We start from the raw sequence: 22,500 nt of genomic DNA, 5'->3' as shown, positions 1-22,500 counted from the left end.
CAGCAAGCGAAACCAGCCCTGCATCGGAGGAGATCGGTGCAGACACGACAGAGGGATCTCCACCTGCACACACACACAAACACACACACACACCATCATCATCATCATCATCATCATCATCATCATCCTGTGAACTTTTAGCTAGTTCTTTAAAACGATTGAAACTAACGCCGACTGACGCTCACCTTTCCCAGGAAGTCGTTCTTGCCCACCATGTCCCAGTCCCACACCTCCACCGTCACCCTCCCATCATCATCATCATCATCACCATCGTCATCATCTTCATCATCACCTTCATCCAGACTCAACTCCAGCGTCTCATCCCAGTGCGGGAAGCGCGTCTTCTTTATGATCTGATCAAACAGACGCAGCACATACAGATCATGCATCGACTTTCATTTTAATAGTCACATCTCTTATATCGTTTCGTATTTATCTAGCATTATCATTATTACACATTTTCCGGCCAAACTGTGGAACGATACGAAACTAAATATATCGAGTCGGGAATATTAGCGTCGTAATCTTACAGATGTACTGAACAATATAAATATTGTTATTACTATAGTTTTCCTAAATCTAATTTTTCAACAGTGAAAGGCTCTTATTTAATAAATGATTCTTATTTTGTTTTGTAATCATAATAATAATGATAATTATTAATCGTATTGATATGTAATACAAAATTTGGCAAACCCTGCAAACAAGCACAACGTATTAAGCCTGTACTGTAAAAAATATTATTATTATTATATTATTATTTTGCCCTCAAATGCTATTTTTTTACAATTATATTGCTATATTGATTTTATTTTGTAATAGTAATACATATAATAATAACAATAATAGTAATAAAAACGATGATGATGATGATGATTATTGTTGTTATTTATTATTCTATGGTCATATTAATATATAATTACATATTTTGCACAGCAAACTTGATAAGCATGGGAGCTCATTTTATATATATATATATATATATATATATATATATATATATATATATATATATATTAATATATATATATATATATATATATATATATATATATATATATATATATATATATATATATATACATACATATATATATATATATATATTAAAAGATTTTGCATTTTTTTCTCAATATAAGGAGAAGGAGGGAAGTGTACTTTGAATGTTTTGAACATGCAAAAGATGCAAAAGAGAGCTTTAACGGTGTGTGTTGTCTGTTTGGTAGCGTGGATGAAGTCAGAAGATCTCACCGATGTCTCAGCGCGCTGAGGTTGTTGTAGATGATTCTGGTGAATGGATCAGAGGTCCCGGTAATGTCACGCGCTGAGCCAGATCCCTGCAACCACACCAACACACACAGATGCACGGACACTCATGACAGAGGAGTGAAATCTGTCTGTTTCTGTTACGCAAGGCGGGTGCTCACCGGGCCTCGATGACGTGGCAGCGCAGGCGGCTTCTCTGAGCTTCTCTGTGCAGCTCCAGAGACAGATGAATCTCCCCCTGAACCTCTTCATCGGGATCCACACGCGTCAGGTTCAGCCAGTTATCTAAACCTGCAGGAATCACTCAGAGCTTCACTTTTTAGAACAAAACACTATTGCATATGTTTAGAAAAGGATGCATACTATTCACTATTTTATATATATATATTTATTTTGCAGTATGCAGTGTTTTTAGTGTAAACCATGCACATATTTAATGTTTGCATTTGCCAGGGTATGCCGTATATAACCAGAATGCACTGCAGATAATGGATCCCACAATGCAATGCAAACCTTTCATTTCCAGTTTGGCAAATATCATTTAATTTTTGTCTTGTTCATGCAGTTTTTCATATTTTTTTGCAGCTTCACTTAAGTACATCAGCTTAAACTCAATAAAAATAAGAAATGTTGTTTTGACAGTTTACCTTTTTATGTTTTTTTTATTTTATTTTAATGGTTTTAGTTAACCTGGCGTCAATCTTATCTAGACTCGATGTTTCCTATTGATTTAAAAATATTAAATCATTTATACAATTTTTAATATTCAATATTTCTGAGTTGAAAACCGAATCAAGCGCATTTAAAGATTTATCGAAGCACGCTTTTAATGCATTATTTAGATGTATTGCATGGCAAATGCAACGCTTTGATTCTTCTTTGCATTTTTGGCAGCATCGTTAAAGACAGGTGTCAAAAAAAGTAGTGCTATGATTTGCAGTCCGGGCATAGTGCATTGTGGGATACGGTATCTCGTGCGCAGAGTTTAATTCAGCTCTTTCTGCATATTATGCACAAACTGATGCGTATCTGGTGTTTGTAAATGTGCGGAGAGTTTTCCCATGATCCCGTGGGTGAGGGGTGAGTCAGTCCTGACAGGCTGCGGTGAATCATGCAGGGCAAGTGCATGCTGGGAGAACATCGCTCCTACATCACGTATGTGCCCGTAATAACTCACAGCTCACAGGGATTTACTTCAGGGTGAACGGAACCGCTGATTTTAAACACACGCGTTCAGTTTAATACTTGTTTTATAGTTAAAACTCAACATATCCCTCTGATTCTGGCATACAGTGAATGTTCCTGTTGCCATGGTGATCTGGATTATCGTAGTTGACTAAAACTAAAACCATAACAAAAGAATTTTGTAACTTGAAATAAACATTAACTCAAATAAAAAAGGAGAATATATATACATATATATATATATATATATATACACACACACACTTTTTTCGTTGCATTTTAATGTACTAAATTAACTGAAGCTTAACTAAAAATGTCATTTTATACATTTAGTAATAGAAATATTAATGTAAAAGTGATTATAATAAATATATAAATAAATCAAACAAAAGTGTCATAATTATTATATATAAGCCACTATAATAATTGTGGCATAATAGTAATTAAAAAACGTAATAAATTTAAAAAAATAAACTAAACTGGCATATAAGTGACAATAATAAATTAATAAAGTAGCATAATAGTAATATAAAAGTGATTATAACAGTAAAATAAATATTAAAGTAATATATATATATATATATATATATATATATATATATATATATATATATATATATACATTATTACTGTATATTAATTTCATATTGTATAGAAATAATAATAATAAAAAAATAAAATAACAATTATTATTTTACATAAATATTTTTGTACTCATTTAGTTTTTTTATTGTTTAAATTTAAATGTAATTTTACAGGTTTACCGTGACGTGGCGTGTTTCGGTTCCTGTTTTATTTTGTTAAATTTGTTTCCGCACACTCGTTATTCTTCGCTCGCGAAGGCGGTTGTTCTTACCTTTGTGTTGAGCGCAATCACATCTTTGCTCAGGAGATTTTGCCAATCACGTCATCGTGACTGCGGCGCGAGAAAAACAAGACGAGAGTCAGAAAATCAAACCAGCAACTCACGGAAACACAGACAAGCGAAACGAACGGAAGAGACAAAGACGAGAAGCACAGAAGCCGTCGTTTGTGTGAATGAGTTATAACCTCGAGACCAATTTAAGCCGAAACAGACAAAAGTCGGCTGTTGGAAGAAATGAAGAAACGGTAATGTCTTCGAGAGTCACTCAGGGCCGTGGGTGAAGCACGCTTTAAGTGATGCCCGCGCATCGCCATGGCAACGGTTGGCGGACATGTCTGATTGCGTCAGAGTTTGTCGTCACACTGTTCAGGCGTTCAACGAGTGCCGATGAAGCACGTCCAGTCGGGTGCAAACACACTCCAATCAACGCTAATCCCACTAATTCCAGCGGCCTGTCTGTGCGGCGCAAACTGGCCTTCATTCATATTTAATATACCTTCTCGTGACATGACAACGTTCTCAAAATATCCTTACAACGTTATATGACGAGCATTCTAAGAATCTTTTTAAAATAGCGTTCTAAACGCGACAGGAAACTGTAATGTTCAAATAACGCATTATTATATTGAAAATAAAGTTGTAAAAACGTTGTATAAAACATTTTTTACAGCACCATATAGCAACATCAATATACCAATATACACCTATATAGACACTGGAAACTTTTTTTTAATATTGCAAATAATTGTTCAAATATATATATATATATATATATAAAATATATATATATATATATATATTAATATACATAATTATAATATATATATATATATATATATATATATATATATATATATATATAATTATATTTTGAGTAAAACAAACAAGGACATTTAAGTGTTTTTGTAAATGTTAATCTTCTGGTCACGAGAGGGAAACACATTTTAGTGTTCTTCGAATATTATAAATAAGCTTTCAAATAACTGTATATTTTGCGTAAAAATAAAGTTTGTTTGTAAATGTAAATAATATTAAAGAATGTTATATTTTGGGTAAAAGACGTTTTAAAGGTAAACAAATGTTTTAGTAACGTTTAAATAATGCTATAATCGCAACAAGAAACAGAGAAACGTTAACATTGATAAAATAAGAAAAAAATAATAATAATTTTGGACGAATTTTAAGAGCATTTAAAAAGAATTATGGTCACGTTCATCTCCATCTCTTCTTTCCGAAACAGTCTGAAGACATTTGGGCATCGAGGTTACGAGTTTTGGGGTTGAGATTTTGCCTGATAGAGGTTCAAGGGCTTCCCTGAAATAGACGTCATCCGGAGGGGAGCATATGTTGCTCTAAAACCTTTATATGCGTTTCAGACTGTGTTTACCGACGGTGGTTTCTGGAAGTATTCCTGGGCACATTTAGTGATGTCTTTCCAGACTCCTCTGCTGATGTTAGCGCTGTAGATGATGGGATTTGCGAACCTTTACGATCTGAAGTATTCCCCAGCCTTTTTACGCAATCTTTCACAGATTACAGAGCCTCTTTACTTCTGAGAGACTCTAAGACAGCATTTTATGTAACAGACCTGATGTCAATTAATTTAACCGGTTGCTAGATATTCTCCCAGCGGATTTTAATTTTTTTGCTCCTTTGCCAGCTTTTTGAAACCTGTAGCGGGCATCGGATTCGAAACGAACTCGTTTGGTGGATAAAAGTGTAAAATTTCTCTGTTTATTTCGATGTTATCTATGCTGTGCAGCGAACGAAATATGAGCGTTCTTACGACAACAAGAAAACGGACGTTTTAAATTGTTTTAAATATTAAATATAAAATATTTAAAGTATTATTATGAATTCAAACAAGCTCGTTTGGTGCATAAAAGTGTACAATTTTTCTATTTAAACATCTTTACGTTATTTATGCTCTGCAGCGAAATCGAAATATGAGTTAACGTTTTATCGCAACAAGAAAACGGACATTTTAAACTGTTTTAAATATTAAATATAAAATATTGAAAGTATTATTACAAATCCGAAACGAACTTCGTTTGGTGGATAAAAGTGTAAAATTTCTCTATTTATTTTGATGTTATCTATGCTCTGCAGCAAATGAAATATGAGCGTTCTTACTACAACAAGAAAACGGACGTTTTAACCTGTTTTAAATATTAAATATAAAATATTAAAAGTGTTATTACAATTGAAACGAACTCGTTTGGTGCATAAAAGTGCATAAAAATAAAAACATTTTTACGTTATTTATGCTCTGCAGCGAAACTAAACATGAGCTAACGTTTTATCGCAACAAGAAACCGGACGTTTTAACCTGTTTTAAATATTAAATATAAAATATTGAAAGTGTTATTACGTTATATTTTGGGCGAAAAAAGCTAGTCAAATTTTGTGCATTTTTTTTTGTTTTAATAACCTTTAAATACTGTCATAATAGCGGCAGAAAACGCAAGTGTACCAAAAACGAATTAGCTGAGATCAATTTTAAGTAAAGTGATGTTCGTGTAGAACATTGTAACGGATTTGTGACGCTTTCTGTCGGTTTACTCATGCATTTTTGACTCCTGCGATGTTTGAAACGCAGTCTGTTACCCGATGGTGTCTTCGTCCATGACGTAAAAGGTGAGCGTATGGAAGCCCATGGGCAGGTGAAGGGTGTATTCCTCGCCCCAGAACGGGTTCAGGTTCTTCCAGACGGTGGCGGTTCTGGACGGGACACAGAAAACACAGTTTAATCGCGCGTCCGAGCCTGAATTAGAAGTCTGCCTGGATACAGAGAACAATTTAAACAGCCGTAAGTGACGAGGATGGAAAACAATCAATCAATTCAACCAATTTCTCAAAGGGAGGCCTGATCATTTCCATTTCAAAAGACGCAAGGCTTTTAAATATGCACCACACCAGGTGTGCCGTTCATCAAACTATCACAATACAGCGTCTGACTCCTTCACACACGCAGCATCCTTCTGCTAGGGGCCTGCCATTAGTTAGGCGTTCTCCATGGCAACCAGCTGATGCTGTGAAGGGCAGTGATGCATCCCATCGTCGCATCAATAACCAGTACAACACCATTAATCACGGTGCATGCGATCAATAAATCAGAGACTGTTATGGTGATTAATAGAGCTTTCAAAACAGAAGCAAATGCAGTGAATTGCCTACTTGTTTAGAGACGTGGATTTTTTTAGACTGACTACAAATTAACTGTAAATGAAAGCGCTTTTGCATCCTTCAAATGACAGAAACACTGGTATTTTATTTACAATCGGGGCCAGCGCTGATTCTGAGCTAAATTATTTAGAGATGCAAACTATCTTTTGCAACATTAGTGTGCTTTTATATTTAATAAAAAAAAAAAAAAAAAAAAATATATATATATATATATATATATATATATATATATATATATATATAGTATCAAAATGATAAAAAAATTAAAAACACCTTTACTTTACGTTTGTCACATTATAAATACAAATAAAATGTTTAATATAAATAATAATATTTATTTATACTATTTAAATATATATATATATATATATATATATATATATATATATATATATATATATATATTTATATATATATATATATATATATATATATATATATATATATATATATATATATATATATATATATATATATATATAATTTTACCTATTTAAAAATGATTTTAATTGATAATCAATTAGTTAATTCATTAAATAATTAGATTAATATATATATATATATATATATATATATATATATATATATATATATATATATATATATATATATACAAAATGTCAGACTTCTGTCTATGATTTTGGTTAGAATTGTAAAAAACTAACACACACACACACACACACACACACACACACACACACACACACACACACACACACACACACACACACACACACACACACACACACACACACACACTCACCTGGCCACGACTTCATTATCAACTTTGACGATGCAGTATGGATCACTGGTCCCAGAACTTGACAGAAACACAAACATCATCTTCAAGTCAACAGCGTCATGACTCCAGAGTACTAGATCAAACACTAGAGAACATTCTCAGAACGTTCCGGCAAGGTTCCCTAAATGATCAGAGAATTCTGCAACAATCATCTACAAGAGGGAGATTGCATCCAGAATAGAACACATGCATGCATATGTTTGCATAAATATAAATACTATATAAACATCGCATATTTATTAAATACATGCATGTGTTTGCGTTTATAAATGAGTGTAAAAAAACTTTTTCGTTTGCGATGAATCGTCTGACATCACTATCATTAACAGAACGTAATGCTCGTAACGTTTTAAGACATTAAAAACGAACGTTCCATAACATTTTTAAATGGAACGTTCTGTAAAAGGAAACGTTTTCTCTGTCTTTAAAAAAGAAAAGTTCTGTGAACAACACGTTCATCCAGCGCTTTCTGCTTTCGTTAGCGTTTAACAGGTTTAAACGTTGTTTCGTAGCGTTCAGGTGACATTAAACGCACAATCCTGGAACGTTCTGAACGCTTTCTCTACACGAAAGCCCCATCGTGAAAATAACACCGTCGTCGTTTTAGCTCTGCGGGAACTCACACGTCTTTCGCGGGCAGGTTCCGTCCCTCGACGATCCGAAAGTAGAGAGAAGTGTTTCTGGCCATGATCAGCCTCATGTCACTGAAGATCTTCCAGGTCTGGATCAGAGCTTCAGGTCCGGGCTGCTCCGGGGAACGTCATGAAAGAGCAGACCCCGAACCGACCTCCATCGCCTGGTCCGGATCCATCGACCCGTCTCATCCTCTGTGGCGTGATTATATTTCTGCGGTTATTATACCGGGCGTGATGCGAGTCGTGATGCCCCCGTGTCTGTTCTCAGGTGAGGATGAGATGCTGATGCTGACGAGAAGCCGAGTGAACAGCGACATCCGCTGATGAGAGACGCGCCGTGCAGCGTAACCATAGAAACCTCGCCCGCCTTCTCTGAAAAGGAAGCGATATCTTAATACACAGAACATATATGTATTTACATGAATAGAGTCATGTTTATATCATTTATATTTGATATAAATGTATTAATATAGAATATATATATATATATATATATATATATATATATATATATATATATATATATATATATATATATAACGGAGTGCAAATGTAAAATTACTGCATAAATGGGGACAGCGCCATCTACCCGGTGCAGGATGTAATTTAGCGTGTGGAGTAGGGACCGCCCACAGCAGAGTTAACGAAGCATTGCTGTGGGTAAGTTGCACGTGTGTCGCGGTCTGAGAATTACCATTAATAAGTGTTCAAATCACACAAATATTTGCTTTATAGTGACGTTATCTCTCAATGAACATGTTGAGACTCTGTTGAGTTATGTTTGGCGTCGAGTGTGTTGCTTGATGTCGAGTTATAACGAGATTATATTACGAGGCCGATTGTAATCTGTTTGTGTGTTGTGTTTTATGTAGAATGGTTTATTCTCAACTAACGTGCAAACTCCTATTTATACACACTGTCTCCATTGTGCAGGTATGTTGTTGAATATGTTGTTAAAAGTTGTTAAATTATTTGATTCAAAATGTGTTGCTCAAATTCTCCGCTAGGTGGGGATGTTTCACTTATAATACGGTTTAATTGTATTGCTCTGTATTATATTTAGGATCTCTACTCATGTGCTTTATAAGTAATTGAAAATGTGTCACGTATAAAGAAATTGTTAACATCTAAAACAAACACTATACGATCACAAAGTTAAAAAGAATTCAAGAAACAGAATTGAAAGAGCTGTTTTCGAATAAACAGAGCAGAGTTAACGAAGCATTGCTGTGGAATGGTTTATTCTCAACGAACGTGCGAAACCCTATTTATACACACTGTCTCCATTGTGCAGAGTTCACAAAGCATTGCAGAGGCCGCCCAGGCAAGACCGTCACATTGGTGCCGTGAAGTTGTGATGCCGCTGTGTTGCCGTGGGTCGTGTCTTCAAGCAAGCTGAGCGTGATCACCGTGTTGACTCTTACGGACTTTAAGCATTCATCATCGTTGGAACAGTTCATCATCAGTCCACAGCCTTTCAAATCAAGGGACTCACTCGCTTTATCCTTTTCGGCTTCTTGCTCTGCTCATCTATATTGAATTAATTTTTGCATGTGTATGTACTCTTTTTTTTTTTTTTTTTTTTTTTTTTTTTGAAAACTTTGCTGCCTATGATGAGTAATAGTAAACGGTTTTTACCTGACCAATGTACTCCTGGTCCAGTAGGCAGAGGTAGAGGGGTTTTAGGGTTTCCAATTCCCTTTCAATGAACAGTCCCAGTGCTGACGATAGTTGTAGGCCTGGCAGAGAGTATGATGACACACAGTCAGATGTCAATCACAGAGCAGCCTGCGCTTCAACACCTAACAGTGATAGCGTGCATGACATGTTAGGGCAGATGACTTCAATTGTTCATCAGATTGGCCAACAATTAGCAGACAACATTATGTCTCATCTCAGTCCTTATAGCTTAGACACTGACACACCAAGTAAACAGCACACTGATGATAGGACTACTCAACCTTCAAGCATGTTAAATGTGTCTCAAAACCAAGTGATTCAGCACAGGAAAGTCAAGGAGCCGCCTTCCTTCAGAGGGGATAGCTCTGACACGATTGTAATTGAGGAATGGGAGGATCTCATGAAGACATTTGTTAAAAAGAGCAGTATGAGTGCTGATGAACATGTGGAAGAAATCCTAGTACACCTTCGTGGTAAAGCAAAAGATGTAGTCAAGTTCTGGATCAGAAATTGTGATTCTGCAATTGCTGTCTGCCCAAATTCCGTTTACAGCCTGCTTCGCAAACATTTCAGCTCTAATCATTACTCTCCAGTTCCTCTTGCCGACTTTTATACTACCTTACCTGAAGAGGATGAAAACCCATCACGACTACTGGTTGAGACTCAACAAAGCAGCGGATGTTGCCTCTGAATGCCTGCGAGAGCAAGGTAAAACACTTGACAAGCCCCATGTGGAAATAGTTCACATGTTTATCAGACACTGCCCAAGTAAAGACTTAGCCTTGACCTTCAGATCCAAGCCGATTGACAAGTGGTCAGCCCATGAAGTTCAGGCCGTCCTTAATGACTATCAATCTGACTTATCGTTCAAAGCCACCAGTACAGTGCATCGCAGCCACAGTGAAAGAGTTTCGGTTAACAAGATTGATGTTAATTCAGTTCCAGCGCCTGCTCCTTCAATGTGCGAACAACAGAAAAGTCCAGATTTATCTGCTCTTGAAAAGGTCATCGACATGCTTGAAAAGGTCCTGCTAACCAATACTAACAGAACTCAGTCCTGTCCTAAACAGCAGCCTTACAGCAGACTTCCTAGGATTGAAGGTTTTGATGCCTTGCCATGTTCTATCTGCGACGACGCTTCCCACTCTGCCTTAACTCATTGTCGTGAGCATCGGCTATGCTTTCAGTGTCAGTCACCAGGTCATTCCAGACGGTCCTGCCCTAGGTGGAGACGGTCACCTCAGCCTCATCAGGAAAACTGACAGGTCTGTGCGTAAAGGAGGTTAGTGCAGACCAAACTGATAATCCTCCAATGTTTGCCACACAAGATTATGAGTCTATTTTTGAGAAGAACAAATCCAGTGTCTCACCTGAGAAAACAGCTGTATTTCAAGGGGATACAACGAGTTCCTAGAGCCGATTCGTTATTCTACACTGCTGTATCTGTGGAAAATGGTCCGTCTTTCACTGCATTACTCGACAGTGGCTCAATGGCGTGCACTCTCAGTGAGGCAGCTGAAGCTAAGCTGCTAGCAAGTGCTTCTACATTGTCAAAGAGTTTTGCCGATGATGTTGTGATTATTGGATGTGGTGGTCATCGTGTCACACCAACGGCAATGTATGATTTGTCCATCTGTGTCTACGGATGTAAAATGATAGTACCTGTGCTGATTGTTCCAGGCCAGACTGATGAGATGATCTTGGGCAGCAACGTCATCAAGAGCCTGCTGACTATTCTGAAAAATACAGATGACTACTGGAAATTGATTTCACTACCAAGCGGTGATGGACAAAAGGAGTGTTTAGAGTTCATTTCCTTGCTGTCCAATACACAGCGATGGAGAGGTGATCACGTACCTGAGAAAGTTGGTACTGTTAAACTCAAGCACTGTGTCACGCTTCAACCCCAAACTGAACACCTTGTATGGGGCAAGCTTCCCGTCAACTCTGTGATGTCTGTGGGTAGTACAGTATTGGTGGAGCCTACCCAATCCAAATGTGGCCCTAAGCAGATCATGGTGGGTCGAGTCATTACACCTTTATGGGGTGACGGCTGGATACCTGTGAAAGTTATAAATCCACAAACAGTGTGTTGACATTGAGAAGAAATGCAAAGATTGCGGATGTTTCTCCTTGCATCGCTGTTGAAGATCTCCCAGAGAGTGACTATATTAAGTCTCAAGTTCAACACTTTCAACATGATGATGGCTCCCAGGAATCTGAAGACGAGATGGTACAGACCTTGAATGATTTGGGATTGAACGACTTGGATCTAACAGCTTGTGAAGTGCCTTTCAACATGGAAGATGAAATTACTCCATCTTGTGAAGAAATATGAGTCCATATTTTCGAGGAACAAATGGACTGTGGCGAAGCCAAAGATTTTGTACATCGGATCCGCCTAATCGACGACAGACAGACCCTTTCGCTTCCCCTACCGTCGTGTACCGCCTGGACATTATGAAAAGCTGAGAGTAGCGCTGGATGAAATGGAAGAGAAAGGAATAATCAGAAAATCAAACAGTGAGTACGCCTCCCCCCTCGTCCTGGTGTGGAAAAAGAACGGTGATTTGAGGATTTGTACTGACTTTCGATGGCTGAACGCCAGGACTGTAAAGATGCCCATCCTCTGCCACACCAGTCAGACGCTTTAGCTGCTCTTGGAGGAAACGCTTACTTCTCGACTATGGACCTTACCTCAGGCTTCTATAATGTTCCTTTGCATGAGGACGATAGGAAATATACTGCTTTCTCTTCACCATTTGGGCTGCATGAATATAACAGGATGCCCCAAGGCCTTTGCAACAGTCCAGCTACATTCATGCGCATGATGATGTCAATCTTTGGTGATAAGAACTTCACAAGCTTACTTTGTTATCTCGATGATCTCATGGTCTTTGCCCCCAACGAGCAGGTTGCTCTTGAAAGGCTGGAGATGGTGTTTTCAAGACTCAAAGCCCATAATCTCAAGCTCTCTCCTAAAAAGTGCCATTTCTTGAGAAAATCTGTTAAGTTTCTTGGCCATGTCATTTGTGAAGATGGCGTCAAAACAGACCCTGGGAAAATAAAGGCCATCACAGATGTTAAAGCAGTTAACTTGATGGATTCTGATGGAGCTACTCCGTGCCACAAGAAAATTAGATCTTTCTTAGGCATGGTATTATACTACCAACATTTTATAGAGCGATGTTCTGCCAAAGCCAAGCCTTTATTCGATCTCATCTCAAAGACTGACACGAGAGGCTCTAGAGGGAGGAGAAGGAAGCTTAGCTCAAAAGCTATGTGCACCAAGCTCGCACCTACAGACTGGACTGACAAATGCCAGGATTCATTTGACACCTTGAAAGAGGATCTTCTCACAAGCGTAACGCTAGCACACCCTGACTTTAACCGTGAATTCATATTATCTATAGATGCCTCGTTTGACGGCTTGGGAGCTGTTGTTTCTCAGATTCCTGAGGGTGGCACTATAGCTAGGCCCGTGGCATTTGCTAGCAAGACGTTGTCTCGTTCCCAGATGAATTACCCGGCTCACAGGCTAGAATTCCTTGCGCTCAAGTGGGCGATATGCGACAAGTTCCATTATTGGTTGAAGGGCCGTCATTTTACAGCTTGGACGGACAATAATCCCCTCACTTACATACTCACCAAGCCACGCCTTGATGCATGTGAGCAACGCTGGGTTGCTAAATTAGCCTCTTTCAGCTTTGACCTTAAATACGTACCTGGCTCTAAGAACATTGTCGCTGACGCCCTGAGCAGGGAGCCTTTCGTCCAGTCAAGTGTAAGTCATCGACTTGTCACAGAACCTTACCACTCTTTGCTCAATCAGGTTAATGGAGTTGTAGATCAAGTCGTCCAAGATTCTTTCCGTCTTACCACAAACTGTCAAGCATTAAGTTCTGCTGATGATCCCTCTGATACAGCTGGAGTTAGTGGCCAATGTCTAACGTCCCCAGGTGCTTTGAGTTCGCAGGATGTAGCTGCAGTATTGGACGCACATTGTTCTGGCGGTGTAGGACAGATGATGGGCGTGGAATCCATTCCACACTTCTTCAATATGGACCAGACTACGGCACTCACTGCAAGCACTCTGTCAGCTGCACAAGAACAGGATGACACTGTGAGCAGAGCTCTCTTTTATGTTCAACGACACAGACGCCTCTGACAAACATGAACGTGCTAATGAGCCTCGTCCTGTCATAAGGCTTCTTAGGCATTGGAATAAACTTAACATCAGAGATGGCATGCTTTTCAGAGTTAAAAGAGACAATCATATGAACAAAAAGCTGTATCAATTCGCTGCTCCAGATACTCTGAAACAACAAGTGCTTCATGGTCTGCATGATGCGGCTGGTCATCAAGGTCGCTCCAGGACACTCTCGTTGGCCAGACAAAGGTTTTTCTGGACAGGTATGCAACGCGACATAGCAAATTATGTGAAAACTGTATGCGGTGTCTCGTAGGCAAGACCCTGAACCAAGAGATCGTGCACCTCTTGAGAACATTCACACCTCTGAGCCGATGGAACTCATCTGCATCGATTTCTGGACAGCGGAGCAGGGTGATAACAGGAGCGTGGATGTTCTTGTAGCAACAGACCATTTCACCAAAATGGCCTACGCTTTTCCTGTAAGAACCAGTCCGCAGCTGCAGGTTGCTCATCGATTATGGAACGGTCTCTTCTGTGTTTACGGATTCCCGATGCGTGTGCATTCGGATCAAGGCCCGAGCTTTGAGAGCAAATTGATGAAGGAGTTGCTGGATATGGCAGGTGTTAAGAAATCACACACCACCCCCTACCACCCAATGGGGAACGGAATCACGGAACGCTTCAACAGAACCTTAGGGAACATGATAAGATCCTTACCTCTTCAGTCCAAAGCCAAGTGGCCACAGTCTTTGCAGATGCTGACTTTCTGTTATAACTGCACCGTTCACGAGACCACAGGCTTTGCGCCTTTCTATTTAATGTTCGGGAGAGTCCCACGTCTTCCCATCGATGTGATGTTCCAGCATGTTCTCAGAGATGATACTGTTGTGAAGTATTCAGATTTCGTATCCAAGCTTAAATGTGACCTCGGCGAAGCTGCAAAAATTGCACAGAAGCACAGTTCTACTGAGCAAGCTCGTCATGCAAGAATCTACAATCGGAAAGTAAAAGGATCACCTTTGACTGTCGGTGACAGAGTCCTTTTTGGCGAATCGTGGAGAGCGTGGAAAAGAAAAATCGCAGATAAGTGGGAGTCAAACCTCTACGAAGTGATGTCTGTGAGATCACCAATAAATGTCTATCGGATAAAAGACACAGAAACGGACAGAGAAAAGATTGTGCACAGGAACCTTTTACTACCTGTTAACTTTCTGTACAACGATGAAGTTGATTTACCATCTCATTCAACTGATTTGACCTCAGACTTGCCTGATCATCCTGACAATGATACAAGAACGGCTCACTGGGTTATGCAGTCTGATCAGCCCAACTGCCCCGAAAATGACAGTAACTCAAGTGCCTTGTCCGGAGTTCAGTGTTCTTTGGATGTTCAGAATTCCAATTCAAAGCAGACTCTGATACCTGTAACAGCTCAGTATCCACTGAACAGGAAGTGACCTTCAACATGTGTTGAATGACAAACTAGTCCCTGATGAAGAGTTAGGCCAGAGTTCCTCACAGCACTCTTCGACTATGCCAGTTTTTCCACCTTCACAAGTAGACAATAACCCTGTTCTGGATACAGTTGACCCTGTAATTTGTACTCAACCAGAACTCATTCCCACAGACGCAATTAGAACTAGAGCTGGTAGGACCATTAAACCTCCACAAAGATTGATCTGTGAGATGAATAATCAGTTTGTGCATGATTCATCACCTTCAGTGATTTCTCTTTTGATGTGGTGAAAAACCTTTTCATGGGTAATTTTCATGGTTACAAGTTGAATTGTAATTTTTGAGCTGAGATCTTTCTTAAGAAGTTGACTTCTCAATCCTTGAATAGTGTATATAAAGAGAGGTGTTTAGGGCATCTCTTCAGTCTGTGTTTTGCATGGATTTTGGTACCAGTCCATACTTGCACACTTCCTATGGAGGAATTTTGTAATTGACATTCACACTGAAGTGTTTCAAGGACATTCTCACAACTATTTTTTTGTCTTGCTTTTGTTACCTTTCTCTGGTTCTTGTGGTGTTAAGCTCTCTAACTGTATAGGCGCTTCCCCAGTTTAGCATAATTTTAGGGGGGTGCATGTAACGGAGTGCAAATGTAAAATTACTGCATAAATGGGGACAGCGCCATCTACCCGGTGCAGGATGTAATTTAGCGTGTGGAGTAGGGACCGCCCACAGCAGAGTTAACGAAGCATTGCTGTGGGTAAGTTGCACGTGTGTCGCGGTCTGAGAATTACCATTAATAAGTGTTCAAATCACACAAATATTTGCTTTATAGTGACGTTATCTCTCAATGAACATGTTGAGACTCTGTTGAGTTATGTTTGGCGTCGAGTGTGTTGCTTGATGTCGAGTTATAACGAGATTATATTACTTAGGCCGATTGTAATCTGTTTGTGTGTTGTGTTTTATGTAGAATGGTTTATTCTCAACGAACGTCTGCGAAACCCTATTTATACACACTGTCTCCATTGTGCAGGTATGTTGTTGAATATGTTGTTAAAAGTTGTTAAATTATTTGATTCAAAATGTGTTGCTCAAATTCTCCGCTAGGTGGGGATGTTTCACTTATAATACGGTTTAATTGTATTGCTCTGTATTATATTTAGGATCTCTACTCATGTGCTTTATAAGTAATTGAAAATGTGTCACGTATAAAGAAATTGTTAACATCTAAAACAAACACTATACGATCACAAAGTTAAAAAGAATTCAAGAAACAGAATTGAAAGAGCTGTTTTCGAATAAACAGAGCAGAGTTAACGAAGCATTGCTGTGGAATGGTTTATTCTCAACGAACGTGCGAAACCCTATTTATACACACTGTCTCCATTGTGCAGAGTTCACAAAGCATTGCAGAGGCCGCCAGGCAAGACCGTCCACATATACATGCATCTGTCTGTGTGTGTGTATGTATTTTATTATGTATGTATTTATATATTAATACACAGAATATATTTAGAAAATGTTATTATGTATTTACATGAATATAGTTATGTTTATATAATTTATATTTGATATAAATTTTGATATAAATGTATTAATATAGAATATATACATGCATCTAAGTGTGTGTGTATGTATTTTATTATGTATGTATTTATATATTAATACACAGAATATATTTAGAAAATGTTTAAATGCATTTATATGAATAAATATTATATATATATATATATATATATATATATATATATATATATATATATATATATATATATATATTTTTTTTTTTTTAATGTAATATATGTGTGTGCACTGTCTTTATTATGTATATATTTATATATTCATACACAGAATAGTTTGGGAAAATGTTATTATGTATTTACATTAATATATTTATGTTTATATAATTTATATTTTATATAAATGTATTTAATATAGAATATATACATGCATCTAAGTGTGTGTAAATATAAATATATATTTTTGTTTATGTAACATATGCGTGTACACTGTGTTTAATTATTATGTATGTATTTATATATTAATACACAGAATATATTTAGAAAATTTTTGTAGGCATTTGCATGATTTATATTTGATAAATATATTTAATATAGAATATATGCATGCATCTAAGTGTGTGTGTGTGTGTGTGTGTGTGTGTGTGTGTGTATTATTATGTAAACATATATAAATGTTTATCTATACATAATTCACTAAACTAACACAGAGTACAATTTATTATTCCATAACTAACAGGCTAGAGTAGGCGATAACAGTAATTCTTTATTATTATTATTGTTATTATTAGATTTTAAAATTATTTTAAATATTTTTTCTATTTTTAAATATTTTAAATATTTTTTTAAAAGAAAGAAGGATTAATGCAATAAAACAGAAGAACTAAGAGCTGCGCTATGTAAAATAAATACAAATAAATGACAAATACGAAATAACAGACATAATAAATGATTAGGAAGAATAAAGTAATTAATATATATTAATAAATATTAATATATATATATATATATATATATATATATATGTATATATATATATATATATATATATATATATATATATATATATATTAATAAATAAATTAATATATAATAAATATATATATATACAACATTTAAAAACCATGAGAAAAGACAAAGACGATGATTAATGCAATAAACCATACGAAATAAGAGCAGCATAAATAAAGTTTAGCTAAAAAAAAAGATGACTTTAACAAATATTAATTAAACCACACACATTATAAACTGTGTGTACACTCCATACGAGAAAACGTCTAGGCATATGAAAGGCCAGCCCGGCGCGCTGAAGGACCTCGGGCGCCGCTGATGCGCATGCGCAAACATGCACGCACGGTTCAAAACAATAGTCTCTTGAATGTGTGAGATTTGTTATTATACATCATAAACAGCAGACGTACGCTCTTATTGAACGCCACACGCATCAAACCACAACATTTTCCTCTCAGGAGGCTGAGATATAAAGCGGGTAAGAGTTTGGTTCAGTTTTTAGTTCTTCCTAACCTTAAAAGCTGAGAAGACATGAACGATCAACACATGATTCATATCGAAGATGTATTTTCTCTTAAAGGCAGTACATATGTAGAACTCCATGTACCTTTATCCTGCATTTCTTATGACTTTATATCAGGTTCTACTAGTTTTACAGCGGCTTATTCATTCATTCATTTATTTGCACATTTTGGGGTTATGTTTATGTTAATCTTTTCTTTTATAAATTATAGTAGTCACATATTTTGTGACTACTGTTAATAATTTAGACTTATGTTTATTACTTCTAGCCATAATTATAACATGTAGTTGTTATCCTAAATTAACCTTTTTTATAAAATAGTGTATATATATATATATATATATATATATATATACACTGTGTATATTTTTGTTTTACTTTAATGTATATATATATATATATATATATATATATATATATATATATATACACACACACACACACACACACACATATATATATATATATATATATATATATATATATATATATATATATACACACACACACACACATATATATATATATATATATATATATATATATATATATATATATATATATATATATATATTTTTTTATATATATATTAAATTAATTTTGTAATTACTTTTACAAATATTTTTGGAAAGTCAAAATTGGTCATTAATATGGTAATTTTAATGATTTTCACTTTACATTTTAGGTTACATTTATTTGTTTTAATAATTTTAGTGTAACTTTTTCATCTGATGTTTTATTTCTTTTCATCTGTATTTCTAACAGACCCGTGCTGGAGCGGCGTTAAGAAGACCCCTGTTTTGTTGACGATGTGCAGGCTGAGTGTGGGATGGACACGTACCCGGCCGTGAGAGACGACCCGTCGGATGCCGCCAGGCAGCAGGAGAGACACTATTACCTGCTGTCAGAGCTGCAGACGCTCGTGAAGGACCTGCCCAGGTCGGCACACAACATCAACAACAAGCACGCTCGTAAAATACAAACGGCAAAGACAGCCTTAAATTCATGAAGTCGTGGCGTAAAATATCACAGGCATAGCCACATCCACATCCTTAATCCAAGATACGTTCACTTGAGATGCACACTGAGCTGAATTTAAAACAAGAACAAATATCTGGCTATTAAAAGATGTTTTGCTTTACGGTGAAATAGTTTTTTCTGACTTGTGTTGAATTCAGCTGTAAGCCTATAGAAATGCTGCATGCTGATAGAGTGTTTAAAGCAGTCTATATAAAACACCTGTTTGACTCCACATGTTATTTTCCACATGTTCTGCTATTATAACCATCAAACCATTACTTTTGATGAATTGCATCCGAAATAAAAGTCTTGTTTCCGTAATATACGTGCGTGGCTTGTATTGTCTGTGTATATATATATACATATATAAATACAAACACATGCATGTAAATATTAATGAAAGTGTTACGTTAAATGTATTTATGTATCATACAGAATTCAAGAGTATAAATATTGACATTTAAATACATATTTACTGCATATATACATAAAAGAAAACACTCTTTACTCTTTATTTAAAAAATAGAGCCTGTAACGCTAGTGTCCTCTGTTCCTTTTCTATTCGATCTACTTGTTTGCGTTTTATTTATTATGTAAAAACTTGTGGGTTTTGCTAAAAGCATGTGATCTGTCTCAGCTCGTTCCAGCAGCGTCTGTCCTACACCACTCTCAGTGATCTGGCCCAAGCGCTCATCGACGGGACGGTGTACGAAATAGTGCAAGGACTGCTGGACATTCAGCACCTGACGGAGAAGAACCTCTACAACCAGAGACAGAAACTACACAGCGAGCACAGAGGTGTGTGAGTGTGTGTGTGTGAGTGTGTGTGCGAGTGTGTGCGAGTGTGTGTGCGAGTGTGTGTGCGCGAGCGTGTGTGCGCGAGCGTGTGTGCGCGAGCGTGTGTGAGTGAGCGTGTGTGAGTGAGTCTGAGTGTGTGTGAGTCTGAGTGTGTTTGAGTGTGCGAGTGCGCGAGCGAGCGTGTGTGAGTGTGTGCGAATGTGAGTGAGTGTGTGTGTGTGTGTGTGTGCGTGAGTGACTGTGTGTGTGTGTGCGTGAGTGTGTGTGCGTGAGTGTGTGTGCGTGAGTGTGAGTGCGTGTGTGTGAGTGCGTGTGTGTGAGTGCGTGTGTGTGAGTGTGTGTGTGTGAGTGCGTGTGTGTGTGTGTGTGTGTGTGTGAGTGTGTGTGTGTGTGCGTGAGTGACTGTGTGTGTGTGTGTGTGTGTGTGTGCGTGAGTGTGTGTGTGCATGAGTGAGTGTGTGTGTGTGTGAGTGAGTGTTTGTGAGTGTGTGTGAGTGTGTTTGAGTGTGTGTGTGTGTGTGTGATTGTGTGTGAGGGTTTCAGGCCGCGCTGAACGCTGCAAGCTGTTGACTGTGTGTGCGTGTGTGTGTGTGAGTTTGTGTGAGTGTGTTTGAGTGTGTGTGTGTGCGCGTGTGAGTGTGTTTGTGTGAGTGAGTCTGAGTGTGTTTGTGAGTGCGAGTGTGTGCGTGAGCGAAGGTGTGAATGTGTGCGTGAGTGTGTGTGTGTGTGCGTGTGTGAGTGTGTTTGTGAGTGAGTCTGAGTGTGTTTGAGTGTGCGAGTGTGTGAGTGTGTGCATGAGCGAGCGTGGTGTGTGTGTGTGTGAGTGTGTGCGTGAGTGTGTGTGCGTGAGTGTGTGTGTGAGTGTGTGTGTGAGTGTGTGTGTGTGTGAAGTGTGTGTGTGTGTGTGGGTGTGTGTGAGTGCGTGTGTGCGAGAGTGCGCGTGTGAGTGCTGCGAGCTGTTGACTGTGTGTGCGTGCAGCGTGTGTGTGTGCGTGACTGTGTGTGTGTGTGAGTGTGTGTGTGTGATTGTGAGTGTGTGTGAGGGTTTCAGGCCGCGCTGAATGCTGCAAGCTGTTGACTGTGTGTGTGTGTGTGCGTGTGTGTGTGAGTGTGTGAGTGTGCGAGTGTGTGAGTGTGTGCATGAGTGTGTGGTGTGTGTGCGTGTGTGTGTGCGTGAGTGTGTGTGTGCGTGAGTGTGTGTGTGCGTGTGTGTGTGTGTGTGTGTGTGTGAGTGTGTGTGTGCAGTGCGTTAATGTGTGTGAAGTGCGTGTGTGCAGGTGTGTGTGTGTGTGTGTGAGTGTGTGTGTGAGTGCGCGTGTGAGTGTGCGCAGTGTGTGAGTGAGTGCGCGTGTGAGTGCGTGCAGTGTGTGAGTGCATGCGTGCGTGTGCAGGTGTGCGTCTTGTGTGTGTGTGTGAGTGTGTGTGTGTGTGTGTGTGTGTGTGTGTGTGCGTGAGTGTGTGTGTGTGAGTGTGTGTGTGTGTGATTGTGAGTGTGTGTGAGGGTTTCAGGCCGCGCTGAATGCTGCAAGCTGTTGACTGTGTGTGTGTGTGTGTGTGTGTGTGTGTGTGTGTGTGTGTGTGTGTGTGTGTGTGTGTGTGTGTGTGTGTGTGTGTGAGTGTGTGTGAGTGTGTGTGAGTGTGTGTGTGAGTGTGTTTGAGTGTGTGTGAAGGTTTCAGGCCCTGCTGAACGCTGCAAGCTGTTGACTGTGTGTGTGTGTGTGTGTGTGTGTGTGTTTCAGCTCTCAAGCAGGATTTGGTTCGGAAGCACAAGCAGGCTCTGCAGATGTGCAAGTCTCACAATCTGTCCGTTGTGAAAAGCAACCAGAGAGCGGAGACTGAGGTACGGAGACTGTGTTTTCCTAGAGCCAGGGATTGAACCGAGGGGACGGCATCCTCCTGGATGAAGGGAAATGATAAGAAGCATCCCTTCTGTAAAACCACCATTCAGTTTGTGTGTGCTATAGAATGTATAGTGCAAATAAAATGTTAAAATGCTCTACTTCTGATCGTTTACAGCGTTTGGCCAAGTGTGCTTTAAGAAGCTTTGCAAAAAGCCAGGAATTTACAATTTAACTCGTAGGACTTTCTCCTGACGCAGTGTATTTGTGACCGAAAAAACATCTTTAGAGTTCAAAGACGTTCATTGCATGACCGTTAGAAAGAAAATATATCCATGTATGATTATATTTTATATTAATTGCACAAGCAATGTACTTTTCTCTTTTTTTTGAACGAGTCGAATGAGCCAGCGATTCAGCGGGCAGTTCGGATAGATTCGGTTCTATTGAATCAGCTGTTTTGAACGAGTCGTTCGATCTGAATGATTCAATGAGTCGTTTATTAAAACAGGGACTTGCTGACGGTTTTAATGTCGTTTATTTATCCGTGGCAGACCTAA

At 38.2% G+C, this 22,500-nt stretch overlaps 1 protein-coding gene and 1 pseudogene across 1 annotated transcript in view; one reads left to right on the top strand and one right to left on the bottom strand.

Annotated features, from left to right (window-relative positions):
• The window catches only part of LOC122350656, a 24,801-nt pseudogene extending 16,564 nt beyond the window's left edge, over nucleotides 1-8,237 (bottom strand).
• A 9,843-nt stretch (nucleotides 8,238-18,080) lies between these two features.
• Nucleotides 18,081-22,500, top strand: part of LOC122350266 (protein DGCR6-like) — a 7,783-nt gene continuing 3,363 nt past the window's right edge. The window contains exons 1-4 of the mRNA XM_043246612.1: nucleotides 18,081-18,239; nucleotides 19,050-19,223; nucleotides 19,942-20,102; nucleotides 21,842-21,942. Coding sequence (XP_043102547.1) covers nucleotides 19,114-19,223; nucleotides 19,942-20,102; nucleotides 21,842-21,942 — 372 coding nt within the window. The 5' untranslated portion in view covers nucleotides 18,081-18,239; nucleotides 19,050-19,113. The remainder of the gene's footprint in view (nucleotides 18,240-19,049; nucleotides 19,224-19,941; nucleotides 20,103-21,841; nucleotides 21,943-22,500) is intronic.

Source organism: Puntigrus tetrazona, chromosome 8, assembly GCF_018831695.1.
Source record: "Puntigrus tetrazona isolate hp1 chromosome 8, ASM1883169v1, whole genome shotgun sequence".
NCBI classification, from domain to species: domain Eukaryota; kingdom Metazoa; phylum Chordata; class Actinopteri; order Cypriniformes; family Cyprinidae; genus Puntigrus; species Puntigrus tetrazona.
This window is presented reverse-complemented; position numbering and strand designations above follow the sequence as displayed.